Source organism: Ovis canadensis, chromosome 5 (assembly GCF_042477335.2).
Source record: "Ovis canadensis isolate MfBH-ARS-UI-01 breed Bighorn chromosome 5, ARS-UI_OviCan_v2, whole genome shotgun sequence".
Lineage (NCBI taxonomy): Eukaryota > Metazoa > Chordata > Mammalia > Artiodactyla > Bovidae > Ovis > Ovis canadensis.
Window position 1 is genome coordinate 66779111 of NC_091249.1, and position 18040 is coordinate 66797150.

An 18040-nucleotide genomic window follows, 5' to 3' on the forward strand; every position below is an offset into this window, starting at 1 on the left:
CATTTAGATCTTTAATCCACTTTGAGTTTATTTTCGTGTGCGGTGTTAGAAAGTGTTCTAGTTTCATTCTTTTACAAGTGGTTGACCAGTTTTCCCAGCACCACTTGTTAAAGAGATTGTCTTTACTCCATTGTATATTCTTGCCTCCTTTGTCAAAGATAAGGTGTCCATAGGTGCATGGGTTTATCTCTGGGCTTTCTATTTTGTTCCATTGATCTATATTTCTGTCTCTGTGCCAGTACCATACTGTCTTGATGACTGTGGCTTTGTAGTAGAGCCTGAAGTCAGGCAGGTTGATTCCTCCAGTTCCATTCTTCTTTCTCAAGATTGCTTTGGCTATTCAGGTTTTTTGTATTTCCATACAGATTGTGAAATTATTTGTTCTAGCTCTGTGAAAAATACCGTTGGTAGCTTGACAGGGATTGCATTGAATCTGTAGATTGCTTTGGGTAGTATACTCATTTTCACTATATTAATTATTCCGATCCATGAACATGGTATATTTCTCCATCTATTAGTGTCCTCTTTGATTTCTTTCACCAGTGTTTTTTAGTTTTCTATATATAGGTCTTTAGTTTCTTTAGGTAGATATATTCCTAAGTATTTTATTCTTTTCATTGCAATGGTGAATGGGATTGTTTCCTTAATTTCTCTTTCTATTTTCTCGTTATTAGTGTATAGGAATGCAAGGGATTTCTGTGTGTTAATTTTATATCCTGCAATTTTATTATATTCATTGATTAGCTCTAGTAATTTTCTGGTGGAGTCTTTAGGGTTTTCTGTGTAGGGGATCATGTCATCTGCAAACAGTGAGAGTTTTACTTCTTCTTTTCCAATTTGGATTCCTTTTATTTCTTTTTGTCTTCTAATTGCTGCGGCCGAAACTTCCAAAACTATGTTGAATAGTAGCGGTGAAAGTGGGCACCATTGTCTTGTTCCTGACTCTAGCGGAAATGCTTTCAATTTTTCACCATCGAGGATAAGGTTTGCTGTGGGTTTGTCGTATATAGCTTTTATTATGTTGAGGTATGTTCCTTCTATTCCTGCTTTCTGGAGAGTTTTTATCATAAATGGATGTTGCATTTTGTCAAAGGCTTTCTCTGCATCTATTGAGATAGTCATATGGCTTTTATTTTTCAATTTGTTTATGTGATGTATTACACTGATTGATTTGCAGATATTGAAGAATCCTTGCATCCCTGGGATAAAGCCCACTTGGTCATGGCGTATGATCTTTTTAATGTGTTGTTCGATTCTGATTGTTAGAATTTTGTTAAGGATGTTTGCATCTATGTTCATCAGTGATATTGGCCTGTAGTTTTCTATTTTTGTAGCATCTTTGTCAGGTTTTGTTATTAGGGTGATGGTGGCCTCATAGAATGAGTTTGGAAGTTTACCTTCCTCTGCAATTTTCTGGAAGAGTTTGAGTAGGATAGGTGTTAGCTCTTCTCTAAATTTTTGGTAGAATTCAGCTGTGAAGCCTTCTGGACCTGGGCTTTTGTTTGCTGGAAGATTTCTGATTACAGTTTCAGTTTCCGTGCTTGTGATGGGTCTGTTAAGATTTTCTGTTTCTTCCTGGTTCAGTTTTGGAAAGTTGTACTTTGCTAAGAATTTGTCCGTTTCTTCCACGTTGTCCATTTTATTGGCATATAATTGCTGATAGTAGTCTCTTATGATCCTTTGTATTTCTGTGTTGTCTGTTGTGATCTCTCCATTTTCATTTCTAATTTTATTGATTTGACTTTTCTCCCTTTGTTCCTTGATGAGTCTGGCTAATGGTTTGTCAATTTTATTTATCCTTTCAAAGAACCAGCTTTTGGCTTTGTTGATTTTTGCTATGGTCTCTTTTGTTTCTTTTGCATTTATTTCTGCCCTAATTTTTAAGATTTCTTTCCTTTTACTAACCCTGTGGTTCTTCATTTCTTCCTTTCCTGGTTGCTTTAGGTGTAGAGTTAAGTTATTTATTTTACTTTTTTCTTGTTTCTTGAGGTATGCCTGTATTGCTATGAACTTTCCTCTTAGCACTGCTTTTACAATGTCCCACAGGTTTTGGGTTGTTGTGTTTTCATTTTCATTCGTTTCTATGTATGTTTTGATTTCATTTTTTATTTCTTCTGTGATTTGTTGGTTATTCAGCAGCGTGTTGTTCAGCCTGTATGTGTTGAAATTTTTAATAGTTTTTCTCCTGTAATTGAGATCTAATCTTACTGCATTGTGGTCAGAAAAGATGCTTGGAATGATTTCAAATTTTTTGAATTTAACAAGGCTAGATTTATGGCCCAGAATGTGATCTACCCTGGAGAAGGTTCTGTGTGTGCTTGAGAAAAAGGTGAAATTCATTGTTTTGGGGTGAAATGTCCTATAGATATCAATTAGGTCTAACTGGTCTATTGTATCATTTAAAGTTTGGGTTTCTTTGTTAATTTTCTATTTAGTTGATCTATCCATAGGTATGACTGGGGTATTAAAGTCTCCCACTATTATTGTGTTATTGTTAATTTCCCCTTTCATACTTTTTAACATTTGTCTTACATATTGTAGTGCTCCTATGTTGGGTGCATATATATTTATAATTGTTATATCTTCTTCTTGGATTGGTCCTTTGATCATTATTTAGTGTCCTTCTTTGTCTCTTTTTACAGCCTTTATTTTAAAGTCTGTTTTATCTGATATGAGCATTGCTACTCCTGCTTTCTTTTGGTCTCTATTTGCATGGAATATCTTTTTCCAGCCCTTCACTTTCAGTCTGTATGTGTCCCTTGTTTCAAGGTGGGTCTCTTTCAGACAACATATATAGGGGTCTTGTTTTTGTATCCATTCAGCCACTCTTTGTCTTTTGGTTGGGGCATTCAACCCATTTATATTTATGATAATTATTGATAAGTATGATCCCCTTGCCATTTACTTTATTGTTTTGGGTTTGAGTTTATACACCCTTGTTTCCTGTCTAGAGAATATCCTTTAGCATTTGTTGGAGAGCTGGTTTGGTGGTGCTGAATTCTCTCAGCTTTTGCTTGTCTGTAAAGCTTTTGATTTCTCCTTCATATCTGAATGGGATCCTTGCTGAGTACAGTAATCTGGGCTGTAGGTTATTTTCTTTCATCACTTTAAGTATGTCTTGCCATTCCCTCCTGGCCTGAAGAGTTTCTATTGAAAGACCAGCTGTTATCCTTATCGAATTCCCTTGTGTGTTATTTGTTGTTTTTCCCTTGCTGCTTTTAATATTTGTTATTTGTGTTTGATCTGTTAATTTGATTAATATGTTTCTTGGCGTGTTTCGCCTTGGGTTTATCCTGTTTGGGACTCTCTGGGTTTCTTGGACTTGGGTGATTATTTCCTTCCCCATTTTAGGGAAGTTTTCAACTATTATCTCAAGTATTTTCTCACAGTCTTTCTTTTTGTCTTCTTCTTCTGGGACTCCTATGATTCGAATGTTGGAGCGTTTATTGTTGTCCTGGAGGTCTCTGAGATTGTCCTCATTTCTTTTAATTCGTTTTTCTTTTTTCCTCTCTGATTCATTTATTTCTACCATTCTATCTTCTACTTCACTAATCCTATCTTCTGCCTCCGTTATTCTGCTATTTGTTGCCTCCAGAGTGTTTCTGATCTCATTTATTGCATTATTCATTATATATTGACTCTTTTTTATTTCTTCTAGGTCCTTGTTAAACCTTTCTTGCATCTTCTCAATTCTTGTCTCCAGGCTGTTTATCTGTAATTCCCTTTTGTTTTCAAGATTTTGGATCATTTTCACTATCATTATTCAGAATTCTTTATCAGGTAGATTCCCTATCTCTTCCTCTTTTGTTTGGTTTAGTGGGCATTTATCCTGTTCCTTTACCTGCTGGATATTCCTCTGTCTCTTCATCTTGTTTATTTTACTGAGTTTGGGGTGGCCTTTCTGTATTCTAGCAGTTTGTGGAGTTCTTTATATTGTGGAGTTTCCTCACTGTGGGTGGGGTTGTATTAGTGACTTGTCAAGGTTTCTTGGTTAGGGAAGCTTGTGTGGGTGTTCTGGTGGGTGGAACTGGATTTCTTCTCTCTGGAATGCAATGAAGTGTCCAGTAACGAGTTATGAGATGTCAATGGTTTTGGAGTAACTTTGGGCAGCCTGTGTATTGAAGCTCAGGGCTGTGTTCCTGTGTTGCTGGAGAATTTGCATGGTATGTTTTGCTCTGGAACCTGTTGGCCCTTGGGTGATGCTTGCTTTCAGTGTAGGTATGGAGGTGTTGATGAGCTCCTATTGATTAATGTTCCCTGGAGTCAGGGAATGTTCTCTGATGTTCTCAGGATTTGGACTTATGCCTCCTGCTTCTGGTTTTCAGTCTTATTTTTACAGTAGTCTCAAGACTTCTTCTGTACAGCACCATTGATAAAACACCTAGGCTAAAGATGAAAAGTTTCTGTACAGTGAGGGACACCCAGAGAGGTTCACAGAGTTACATGGAGAAGAGAAGAGGGAAGAGGGACTCAGAGGTGACCCGACTGAGATGAGGTGGAATCAAAATAGGAGAGAGCAAGCTAGCCAGTAATCACTTTCTTTTGTGCACTCCACAGTCTGGACCACTCAGAGATGTTCACGGAGTTATACAGAGAAGAGAAGAGGGAGGAAGGAGACAGAGGTGGCCAGGAGGATAAAAGGGGGGAATGAAAAGGAGAGAGACAGATCCAGCCAGTAATCAGTCCCTAAGTGTTCTCCGCCGTCTGTAACACACAGAGATTCACAGAGTTGGGTAGAGAAGAGGAGGGAGAGGGAGGAGACAGAGTCGACCTGGTGGAGAAAAAGGAGAGTCCGAAGGGGGAGAGAGCAGTCAAGCCAGTAATCTTGCTCCCAAGTAAAAATGGGTACTGAAGATTGCATTCTTAAAGGTACAAGATTGATAACAAATACCAAAAAGCAAAGATTAAAAATCTAGAGTAGAGGTTGGAATTTCAAAAATACAATATTAAAGAAAAGAAGAAGAATAAAAAAAAAGAAAGTCACAAAAATTATTTTAAAAATATATATATGAAGTTTGCTTTAAAAAATAGGGTCTTTTTTGGAAAAGTAATAGTAGGTTATAAAAATGAAAATTAAAGGAGTAATAGAGGACTTAACATTTTAAAAAGTTAAAAAAAAAAAGAATGATCATAAAAATAGTAAAAATATATCTAGGACTTTCTCTGGTGGTGTGTGGGCAGTGTTGGGTCAGTTCATTTTCGGATAGTTTCTTGGTCCGGCTTATATTTCTCAAGATCTATAGGCCCCTTCCTATGTAGTCGGTATTAACGACAGGGTTTTAATCTGTTGCACCTGTCACTTCCAAGGCGGTTCCCTCTGTTTTAGCTTCTTCTATTTGCTGCTCTCTTCAGTGTCTGATTTCCACCCTGACACAAGGCGGGCGGTGGTGGACACTTTTTTAGGCTCACTTGTTCAGTTGCACTGTGGGGAGGGAGGGACGCTGCAGAAAACACTGGCGTGTGCTCGCAGTGCCTCAGCCACACTGGGCCTGCCCCAGCTCATGGCGCCTGTTCCCTCCCTGTCCGCACTGCTCAGGCTCTAGGTTGCTCTGCCAGGAACCATCCGAGGCCAGTCCTGGGCTGCATGCACCTCCCAGGTCTAAGCCGCTCAGGTTCAGGCACTCGGGTAGTCGTCAGAGGCGCAGACTTGGATGGGTCTGCATTTTGTGCCTTCCCAGGTCCGAGCAGCTCAGGTGATGAGGTGTTTGGCAGGCGCAGTCGCTGCGACTTATCATCTCTCCCATCCCTGCCGCTCAGTTTTCTGGGTGTACAACCGGCGCACCTTCTCAGGCAGATGATGACTGTCCAGAACCCCATGAAGTCTTAGTTAGCAAAGAAGCCTGCTTGCAGTTTGGTAGATAATGTCTCTCTGAGGCTGCGATTGCCCCCTTCCAGCTCTGGCTGCCTGTCACTGGAGGGGGATGGTCTGCACCCAGCTAGTTCAGTTCAGTCCTTTGTTCTGTGTGCAGTGCTGGTGGTGTCTTAGGTTAGGGCTTTTCGCGTGGTAGCTATCCCACAGTCTGGTTTGCTAGCCCAAGTTAGTTCACTCTGATTACCCTCGGGGCATTCATGCCCAATGGCGTCTGCGCTGCTTCTCTGCTGGGGGAGTTACTGTTGGGCTTGTTATCTGTGGGTTTTAATTATTTATTTATTTTTCCTCCCAGGTATATTGCCCTCTGCTTTCAAGGCTCACCACAGATTCTGCAGTGAGAGTGTTTCCTGGTGTTTGGAAACTTCTCTCTTTTTAAGACTCCCTTCCCGGGATGGAGCTCCATCCCTACCATTTTTGTTTCTCTTTTTGTCTTTTATATTTTTTCCTACCTCCTTTTGAAGACAATGGGTTGCTTTTCTGGGTGCCTGATGTCCTCTGCCGGCATTCAGAAGTTGTTTTGTGGAATTTACTCAGCGTTTAAATGTTCTTTTGATGAATTTGTGGGGGAGAAAGTGTTCTCCTTGTCCTATTCCTCTGCCATCTTAGGACTGCCCCTCGAATCATAGTATATTTACATAAATGTCTTTCTCCATTCATAATGGAGAATGAATATTGTGAAAGACTCAAGATTTTAGAAAAAGACAAAAACCAAAATACAACTAATGTTTATATGCAGGAAATTCAGACAGTATGGTTAGGAATGACATATAGATCAGTGGAACAGGCAAGAGAATCCAGAAATAGGGTCCACATATATGGGGTCAATTAATTTGGATAAAGATGTCAAAGTAGTTTAGTGGGGGAAACGACAGTCCTTTCAACAAATGGTACTAATGTAATTGGACATCTATATGAGGAAAAATAAATTCAACCCTTATCTTAAACTATGTACAGAAATTGACTCAAAATAGACAAATGATCCTAAACCTAAGAGATAAAACTGTTAAACTTTAAGATTTAGGAGAGAATCTATCTTTGCTATCTTGTTGTAGAAAAGATTTCTTGGCTAGAACACAAAGAGCAGGAACCATGAAAGAAAAATCTGATTAACTGAACCTTATCCATTAAAAAAAAAAAATCTGCTCTTTAAAATATATTAGGAAAAAGAAAAGATGAGCTACAGATCAAGGGAAAATATTTGTAAAATATATGTCTGAATAATGATTTATAGCCTGAATGTATTAAAAATAACTTGCAATTCAGTTTTTAAAATGGACATAAGATTTGAACAAATAGTTCACCAGAGAAAATATATAGATGACCAAAAAGCACATGAAAAGATGACCAACATCATTAGTCATTAAGGAAAATCAAATTTCAAAAATGAGTTATTTCTACATACCTAATAGAGCTAAAATTTCAAAATTAAACACATAGTTGTATCATGTGTTGACAAATATATGAAGCAACTAGAGTTCTCCTGTTGGCTACTGCGAATGCAAAATAGCCCAACTGTTTTGGAAACCATTTGATAGGTTTGATAAAGTTGAACATATTTACCATATGACCTACTCCTACATATTTTGACCCAGTTCTACCTCTGAGTATTTACTCAGGAGACAAAAAAGTAGTTCATAAGACCCATTGCAAGTATTTATAGCAGCTTTATTCATAACAGTCAAAAATTGAAAACAGCACAAATTCCATCAACTAGTCAGTGGATATGCCCATAAAATTGAATACTACTCACTAAGAAAAGGATTGAACTACTTGTATATGCAGCAGCATGGTGAATTTCATGAGTATTATGCCATGGAAAGGGGTTGCCAGGGGCTGGAGATGGAGGGAGGGAAGTGACTGTGGAGAAAGAGGCACAAGAGAGTTTGGAGAGGGTATGAGGAAAATGACTTATATCTTGATTGTGGCAGTGGTTACATGACTATATATATTTGTCAAAAATCATGGAACTGTATACTTTAAAAAGGTGAGTTATACTTCAGTAAATTTGACTTTAAAACACACATGCAAGAGAGGATTCTCAATTTTCCTGCTCAGACAAAATTGCAAATTAAAGTAGATGAGCTGTTTTTCTTTAACCTGTCAGAGTGACTAAGATCAAATTGTTTGATTCTTCATTGTTGTCAAGGAATTGAGGAGGGAGTCACACTCATTCTTAAATGTAATGGTATAACCTCTGAGAGATAGTTGAACAATATCTTTCAAAATTAAAAATGCACTTTCTTTTTGACTCAGAAATTCCACTTAGAGGAATTTTTTCTGTAGGTAAGATAATCTACAAGGGAACAGTGGTTTTATATCATTGTTTACCATAGCAAAATCTAGGGAACAACCTGAATCTCTTTGAATGGGGGCATTAAGTATGGTACAGTGAAGTACTGTGAGTTAGATACATTTGTCTACTAATAGGAAACTATTTCTTAAGATATTATGAAATGAAAATAGCAGTGCACAGAATGGCATCTAGAGTGTGCTTCCATTTGTGGTTTTAGAAAGCTATACGTAGTCAGTTAACTGCTTGTTCACGTACACACTGTTAGAGATCACATACACATGACAAAAGTGGTATTTTGTTTTTAATTCATTTATTTTAATTAGAAGATAATTTCTTTATAATATTGTACGGTTTTTTGGCCACACATCGACATGAATCACCCACAGGTGTACATGTGTCCCCCCAACCTGAACCCCCCTCCCACCTCCCTCCCTATCCCATCCCTCTGGGTTGTCCCAGAGCACTGACTTTGAGTGCTCTGCCTCATGCATTGAACTTACACTGGTCATCTGTTTTACATATGGTAATATACATGTTTCAGTGCTACTCTCGCAAATCATCCCACCTTCACCTATGTGGACTATGTGGACTTCCCACATAGTCCAAAAGTCTGTTCTTTACATTTGTGTCTCTTTTGCTGCCTTGCATGTAGGATCATCATTACCCTGTCTAAATTCCATGTATATGCGTTAATATACTGTATTGGTGACAAAACTGGTATTGAGTAACCTCTAGCAGGGGAAGTTTTACTTTTGGTGTATATGTATTTGTTTTGTGTGATTTTCTTTTTTTTTTTTTCTTTTTTTTTTTTTACCCCATGCGTGTGTTACCTTCACAGTTAAAGAGAAAATATTTTAATGTGTATACATTATAATGTAGCATTAGGAGATTAGTTGTGTATTGGTGACTTTCCTAATCCCTTCACCCAGAAGATCCCTAGTGACTTTGTCAACAGCACAACAGTGGATCACTGGATCTTCTGTGATCCGGTGTGACATTTCTAAGACCATTCCCGCCGTGTAACCGTCACTTCCAACCCATATCTCCTGCTTTTCTGAATTCATGCAGGGAGTAGGTTGAAGAGGAATGCCTCTACCTATATGATGCCTTTCTGTACATTGGACTGCTCCTCTAGCTTAGGTCAGTGTTACTAAGTCTACAATCGTCAAGCCACCTGGTGGAAAGAAATGTACTGAGTTATGAAGGAAATTGTCAATTATGTCTCTGTATCATATGTAGGTGCTGCCAGAAAGCTTCTGTAAGTGAGGGGAGCTTTGGTAGGGAGGGGAGCTTTGGCAGTACTTTCTGAAAATGGGGTAGTTTTGGAGGCTGTATTCAATTTAGTTTGGACATTAAATGAATTAAAATGAACGTACTCAAGTTATGAACTTTGCCTCATCAGTGCTATAAAAAGCCCTTTAGCCTGGCTGTAATTTGACTCTCCTCTCCGTAATGTTACACAATATTCCTATGGTTACAGAGCCCGAATAAGTGGAAGCTAATCATTAGTTTGCTAAATGTGGTTCATGGAACAGTTCACAACTCCCAGACCTGCCAACTGCTCCTTATTTAGTGTCATGTTCACTCTTCTTGGGTAGAAGTTGGTTTGTTCCTCAGAAAAATGTACAGTAACATTTGTCTTGCATCCAAGAACCATGCACTGTGGCAGCTTTCCATGTGTCTTGGGGATAGGGAGGGAGGAAGGTCATGGTAAGCGAAGTTGTTTGGTACCTACACTTCCACAGGAAGAAACAAACCATTAAGGGAGTGTGAGATGGCAAAGCCAGGAAAGAATTAATGTTATGGCATTCGGAGCCAAACACTTACTGAACCAGGGCCCTGTCAGGAGAACGCACTGAGAACAGTAGATACCAACTGGATTTGTGCCCTTACTTGGGGACTAGGGCCTAAATCCTTAAGCCACTCATGATTTTTTACCTCTTCTCACTAGGATGAAAGTAAATGGAAAATGTGTCATGCCCACCTGTGGGCGTTTCCATCTGCAAGGCTGTGGGCCCTGCAGGAGGATCCTCTTTCTTCTGAGACTGTCCAGAAAGAGAGAGTCTGGTTGCTGTCTCCATTTACCTGCTGCAACGTTTAGACCTCTTTGGATTGTAAAGAGCAGAGAACCTGACCTTAACTGGCTTAAGCAAAAAGGGACTTTTTTGGCTTATTTGATTAAAAAGGCATGGTGGTCTACAGAGGCTCAGACCATGTCATCCAGACTCTCAGCCTCTCCCCGTGGCTTTGTCTGTCAGACTATGCTCTCAGGCTCCACGTGGTGGCATTCAGGGCAGCAGTATAGCCCCCCCCACCCCCCCCACCCCCCGGTGCACAGCGAGTGCTTTTTCTTCTTTCCTAGAGAAGTCCTGGACTTCATGCTGACTGACCTGGCTTAGGTCTTGGACCATCCCTGAACCAGTCCCTGGGTTCAGAAACATCTCATCCTCCCCCCGCCCCAACCTGGAAGAGTGGGGCCTCACCTGAGCATGGGGAGTAGGTGTAAGAAAAGGGTAGCAGCCCAGCTGAAAATGAACTGAACGCTGTGCAGAAAGAAATGGCAATGGGAGCTGGGAGGCAAATCGCAAGAAGCTGGGTTGTCCATTCAGTGCACTGAGAGACTCTGCTTCTGACTTCTTGCCAGCTAGAATCCAGGTTTCTGCTGGTTTCTGAAACAGTTCGTATTTCCCAACCTCTGCCTCTCCTCTTGCCTGCCTGTGTGCTGCTCAGAAAGACTACAAGAATTATCTCTTCTTTTACAGTATACATTTATCTGAAATACACACATTTGTTTGGAAGTATACACAGAGGAAATGAAGAAATGATCAGGAGTTGATATAATTATGGTGGTTGTTTTTTGCACATCTTGGTTTAGGGCAATTTAAAATATATAAGTAATGGAATCAAGTCATAGTTTTTAAAAAAATTAAAAACACAATTCTGCCATTCTCCAACCACACTTTTCTTTTTAGAATATTTCCTTTCAGCTTTCATTCATTTGAGTTTCTCACAAAACTTTGAATCTTTTTTTTTTTTTTTGCTTGACATTGCATGATAATTCAGGCATTTTCCATTTTGCAATGTAGTTATCATTTTCATGTAAAGGTGGCATGCTATTCCATCAGGAATAGACCAGGATTAATTTAATCATTCTATCATTGGCTGTTTGGGTTGTTCTTTTAAAATGTATTGTGGTGTTATCAATAGTAGTGTAGGGTGGACATTTTGAGTGTATGTAACTTTCTCACATCTTGTCTTATTTCCTGAGGATGGGTTGTGAGAAGTGGGATTACTGTTTCAAAGTGTATAAACATTTTTAGGGCTTGATATATATTGCCAAATTTCTTCTTACATCTCTTGCATTAATTCATCTGCGTCCAGCAGTTTCTGAGAGGATCAGTTTCACTGCATTTTTGCCAGCAGTAGATATTTGGATTTTTAAAGTTTTCTAATTCCATCAGGAAAAACTAGCTGTCATTTTTGTTTTTACTTTGGATTTCCTTGTTTAGCAGGGAGGTTGAATGCTTTTATGCATGGTTGTTTTTTAGCTATATTTTCTGCTCTGTTTTACCCATTGTCTTTTCTTCTCTTTAGACCCCAAAACAGCTTCTGAAACAGAAATGGATATCTGTGCCGAGTGGGAGATAAAGACCATCACTAGTGCTTTGAAGACCTACCTAAGGTAGGGACTTTCCATTTGCAGGGCATGGTGCCAGCTTGTTATCATGCAATCAAGAAGCAAGCAGTTTTATTTTCAGCCTCCAGAGGACTGATGGGTGGGAGTTTGAGATGTGGAAACAGCTTATGTGTGGGTGCAATTAGCTGAGCTGTTCAAACCAATTATAAATCATCCAGAGTTGATGGATTGCCATTGTGCAATGGTGCCATGAGTGATTTAGGAAGCTTTGCTCTTTTTGAGAAGCTCTCTGATGATCAGCCTTTAACAGAACCTCAAATATGGTATTTCCTGTAATGCTTGGGTAATCAGCTAAGAAAACAAGGAATCACATATCCCATTGTGTTGAGAATGCGTGATTACATACCCTGTGTATTCTGAGAGTTCTGCACCTTGCATAGATAGTGTATTGCTAATGTTGCTCCTTAAAAATGAGAACTTTAATGGTACTCCTTTTTAACTCCTTGTGCTTAGATTGGAAAATATGACTTTGTTGGCGAGAAGACTGCTTTTCTTATAATAATACATGTGTTACTCCTGCTGCCCCCTACCCTTCCCTTGGTTATTAAGGGAGTGGGTGATTGACTAGCTGCTTACATCTCAGTTTCCAAGTGGACTGAAAGGCATGCTAGATGTGAAGCATAGGGATGCTGTAGTTCTCCACTGTGGTCCCTCTTGAGCAGGAAAGTGGGGGTCTAGTCATAAACAAAGAGGAGAACTATAATCGGGAATTACATAAGCATTTCTACAAATCTGTTAAGATTTACTTGGTTCGAAAGCCACAGGAAAGGAATTGGTGATGCCGGTTTTATTGGCTGTTGGGGAATTGCTGGAAGGCTCTTGATATCAAGAGTAAGATGTCATGTAAGTGATGACTAAGAGTTGAATCAGGGGATCCAGTGAGAATAAAATGAAATCTGAAACAAGGACCATAGATAATCTGTTGAGAAGCTTATTGTTTGGACTATCAGTAAAAATACTCAAATTTTCAGTTAAACATATTCATACACCAAATACTACCATAATAGATTATATAAAGCCTAGATGCTAGAGGTTTATATTTAGTACTTATCTGTGCATCTTGATATTAATTAGCTAATAGACACTGTGTATAAAATATACATATTTTTTATGATAGCAGGTAAAATTTGATTATGTCATGCCTAATATTAAGGGTTGGCATACTGGAGCAATACTCCATAAGGAATTTGCTATAAAAAACACCTACAAAAGTCTCACATAGTGTTTCCAGATGAAGTGATTAATAACAAGCTGCCAGGAAGACAAGAGTTTAAGACTGATGATTGCAAAAGTTGGGTTAGTTGCCTGTATTTCAGGCACATCTTAAAATGCTCTTGTTGTGGGTGAGTCATTGACTGAAAAGGAAATCTCTCAGTTGTGCTAGACTTTTACATTAGCACTTTGCTGGTTTGTGACTGTGAAACGTAAGTTTTGTCTATTCCCTTAAAAAAGGAGAAAGAATGAACATTTCAGGTGAAATCTCAGGACCCTTTCAAAAGGGAAACTAAGTTGAACTAAACTGAGTTGCTCATTTGCCCATGATCTTTGTCTTTGAGAAATGTAACACAGTCCGCCATCTGGAGGCTACTGGGTAGTGAGAATAGGACTGCTTTTGTTAAACTGACTAGTGTATATCCTTTTATTCCAGAATGCTTCCAGGACCACTCATGATGTACCAGTTTCAAAGAAGTTTCATTAAAGCGGCAAGTAAGTTTTTTATTTGTGACAGTTTTAAGGGAAAGGGAATAGATTTCTCTATTTCAAAGAAAAGTATCCCCAAATAAGTATTACCTAACCCCTTGTGTGCTGTGTGTAAACTACCCATATTCACACTCATAAGACTCACAGAATGAAAGCAAAACCAAGTTGGGTTTTGCTAAGGACCTTGTGAGCATACTGAATTTACAGTAGAGGGGAGAAGCTTCAGAAGTGAGCTGGAGGCTAGTGGTACAGGGAAGGGATGAGGTGAAAAAAGCAAATTTGACTTTCTAGTTTTGATTATTGGAGTTCTAACTCCTGGGGCCTTTTCCGGCCCTGGAGGTAACATTTTTCGGAATGACTCAGACTTTGCCCATTACCTAAATTGAGCACGGGATGTTTCCCTGAATCCGACACCGTTTATATAACTTCTCAGTCCTCTTTTCCATCATGGTTTATATAACTTCTCGGTCCTCTTTTCCATCATGGCTGGTATTTACAGCTTCTGGTCAGTCTTCAGCTATATCATGCAAGCCTGGGCGTTATATTACTGGTATTAAAATACATAGGGATTAGGTGCAAGCTACCCTAAGCATACTGGAATTTTTCTGCGTGGGGCAGGCCTCCTGTACGGGGAAGTAAGATTCTCTATCAGATTTAAATCTGGCACAAATCCCCACCGTGCTGTTATGTCCATAGTATGTGCTTTTCCCTGCTTCCGTTAAGCCATCTGAGTTTGTTTACACTGGTAGCTGCTACTGGCCTCATTAAAGAATACCTCGTGTCCTGGTGGCCTTATCCATGCAGAGTGGCCCCCATAAAACAGGAGAAAGACCTGGGAGAAAACTGAAAGTAAAGATGGTATTTATGTGATTTCTTTCTCAGAGAAATTCCAAACCCATAGCAACCATTCTTTAATTAAAACTCACCTCAGAGCTATAAATAGGTGTGGTGAGTGCCATCAATCTGTTTCCCAGAGACATGACGCCACTTACCCAAGTGCAGCCATTAGAATGTGACAGATCATGATTTAGGTTACAGGTTGGCAGAAACATTTCCTTATTTTACTGCCGTTTCTTTCTTCTCCCTAGCTGGTTGTTTCATGTGATTGGAAATAACTGGACATTTCCTTTGATGTCTTTGATGCAGTCTTGAGACGTTATTTTGATATTTGAAACCCTTGCAGTGTTGTTCACGTACAATGTGCTCATCACTTAATGAGTGCATCAAGTTCCTTCCTTCCTTGAAACAAAGATCCCACTCTAGGGAGCCAGCCACTCTCAAATTTATTCCCACTCCTGAGTGAGGAGGTTCTGTTTCCTTATCGTACGTCACCGTCTTGGCTTGATTTTTTGGACAGTCTTATTTTTTCATGAACTTTGTCATGGAAAGCATTATTAAAAGCACTTCTATGTACACCCGTGGTGGATTCATGTCAATGTATGGCAAAACCAATACAGTATTTTAAAGTAAAATGAAGTAAAAATAAAAATTTTTTTTTAAAATTAAAAAAAAAAAAAAAGCACTTCTAGATCCAGTCAGTCTAGTCATGAGTACACAGAACAGGGTCTTCTCTGTGAGAAATCTTCCCTCTCTTGTGCCCCACCTTTATTTTCCTCTGATTTTTGTCTTGCAAACTGATTTAGTTGTAACTCTGATCCAGTGTTACCTCCCTCCTTCCTTTGCAGAGCTGGAGAACCAGGAGTCTCGGGTCTCTGAAATCCACAGCCTTGTTCATCGGCTCCCAGAGAAAAACAGGCAGATGTTACAGCTGCTCATGAACCACTTGGCAAAGTAGGTTTAAGACTAATTGCTGGTCTTTCTTCAGCCCTGGAAATTTCTTATCTTAGCACAAAAACTGAGTTTGGTTCTGCTTATGTTTCCCTTTCTCACTGTTGCGTCAGGGATGCTGAAGGCATAGGAAAGAAATGTGTGAAATGTTAACTCCAGTGGGTCTCAGCAGTAGGCTTTGCAGGGTAGGCTGAGGAGGCTCCCATACGGTCAGGCCATTGGGCACAGTTTTGCAGGACACTTTGTGCTCTTGTGATGATCGAAGTCAAGAAGTGTGTCCTCCATGTTACCAGATCACAAAGCAGACTTTTCAGGAGTTACATGTTCTTGTGATGATTGAGGGCAAACAGGAATATGTTACAAGTTTAGAGAACTTGGATTCGAAATAAAGAGGCCTGAATTCTAAAGTTGATTCTGTTCTTAACAAGCCACTTAACTAGGCCTGGACAAGCCACTGACCTCTCAATTCCTTAGTTTCTTCATCTGTCAAAAATATGGGTAGTAGTCTCCCCCTTCTCTATAATGTCATTGAATTTAAAAGTTACATGTGTTAAAACCCTTGAAGTAGTATAAAAAATAGAGGAATTGGCAAATGCCCATTTGCCTTCTGAGGAAGTCAGTGGGGACTTGATTTTCCTGCTAGGAATACTTATAGTCTTGGAACCATTTGAAATTCTTGTGTGTTTACTGTTGCTTGACCTGTTTTGGATTGGCCTTGCTGATGCCCCTTATTGTATCAGCCACTGCATATGTGTATGTTCCAACTTTCTCTTAACTTTGATGGATGTTCTTGATTGGAGACTACAGTCTAAGAAAAGACAGACTATAACAGTTAACACGAATTGATAAATTTGACATTCTGTGGAACTGATACATTGTAAATCCAGCCCTTATGCATGCATTGTTCTGCCATTAAGTCATGTCTTTTGGGTAAATACTTTGCTGAGGGAGATTATGATGGCTTGTTTTCATATTTCTACTACTGAAAATGGAACCTGAAAAACACCCAGTCATGTCTGAATCTTTGCAACCCCATGGACTGTATAGTCTATGGAATTCTCTAGGCCAGATACTGGAGTGGGTAGCCGTTCCTTTTTTCAGGGGATCTTCCCAACCCAGGGATTGGACCCAGGACATTCTCACTGCAGGTGGATTCTTTTCCAGCTGAGCCACCAGGAAAACCTAAGAATACTGGAGTGGATAGCCTATCCCTTCTCCAGCTGATCTTCCTGACCCAGAAATTGAACTGGGGTCTCCTGCATTGCAGGTGGATTCTTTACCAGCTGAGCTACCAGGAAGCTCCATATTTCTACTGAGCACTTGATTTTGGAGAGAGAGTATAGATGTTACCATAAAATGTACTCAGATGTTAATGATGAATAAACATAGAGTGGTTTGCATGCTGCTAAGAAGCAATCAGCCAGAGTCAAGGGTTGCTGTATTTTATTTTGAGTCACATTTTTTTTCTTGCCATACCACGTCAAGCTTGTATGTTCAAAAACAATTAAGCATAACTGAGAACAGGGGAATGCCCCCCCCCCCACACCCCGATGTCAAAGAATCTTGATAGTGTGTTGAAAATAATGAGAACTGGGCTTTACACAGAAATCCCTTGCATTCCTATACACTAATAATGAGAAAGTAGAAAAAGAAATTAAGGAAACAATACCATTCACCATTGCAATGAAAAGAATAAAATACTTAGGAATATATCTACCTAAAGAAACTAAAGACCTATATATAGAAAACTATAAAACACTGATGAAAGAAATCAAAGAGGACACTAATAGATGGAGAAATATACCATGTTCATGGATTGGAAGAATCAATATAGTGAAAATGAGTATGCTACCCAAAGCAATCTACAGATTCAATGCAATCCCTATCAAGCTACCAGCGATATTTTTCACAGAACTAGAACAAATAATTTCAAGATTCGTATGGAAATACAAAAAACCTCGAATAGCCAAAGCAATCTTGAGAAAGAAGAATGAAACTGGAGGAATCAACTTGCCTGACTTCAGGCTCTACTACAAAGCCACAGTCATCAAGACAGTATGGTACTGGCACAAAGACAGACATATAGATCAATGGAACAAAATAGAAAGCCCAGAGATAAATCCACACACATATGGACACCTTATCTTTGACAAAGGAGGCAAGAATATACAATGGAGTAAAGACAATCTCTTTGACAAAGGAGGCAAGAATATACAATGGAGTAAAGACAATCTCTTTAACAAGTGGTGCTGGGAAAACTGGTCAACCTCTTGTAAAAGAATGAAACTAGATCACTTTCTAATACCGCACACGAAAATAAACTCAAAATGGATTAAAGATCTAAATGTAAGACCAGGAACTATAAAACTCCTAGAGGAGAACATAGGCAAAACACTCTCCGACATAAATCACAGCAGGATCCTCTATGATCCACCTCCTAGAATTCTGGAAATAAAAGCAAAAATAAACAAATGGGATCTAATTAAAATTAAAAGCTTCTGCACAACAAAGGAAAATATAAGCAAGGTGAAAAGACAGCCTTCAGAATGGGAGAAAATAATAGCAAATGAAGCAACTGACAAACAACTAATCTCAAAAATATACAAGCAACTTATGCAACTCAATTCCAGAAAAATAAACGACCCAATCAAAAAATGGGCCAAAGAACTAAATAGACATTTCTCCAAAG

At 39.1% G+C, this 18040-nt stretch overlaps 1 protein-coding gene across 4 annotated transcripts in view; it reads left to right on the plus strand.

Annotated features, from left to right (window-relative positions):
* The window catches only part of ARHGAP26 (Rho GTPase activating protein 26), a 489482-nt gene that overhangs the window by 301180 nt on the left and 170262 nt on the right, over positions 1 to 18040 (plus strand). For all 4 annotated transcript variants that reach the window (XM_069592302.1, XM_069592300.1, XM_069592301.1 and 1 more), the window contains exons 15-17: positions 11760 to 11847; positions 13511 to 13569; positions 15249 to 15354. In XM_069592302.1, the coding sequence (XP_069448403.1) occupies positions 11760 to 11847; positions 13511 to 13569; positions 15249 to 15354 (253 nt within the window). The remainder of the gene's footprint in view (positions 1 to 11759; positions 11848 to 13510; positions 13570 to 15248; positions 15355 to 18040) is intronic.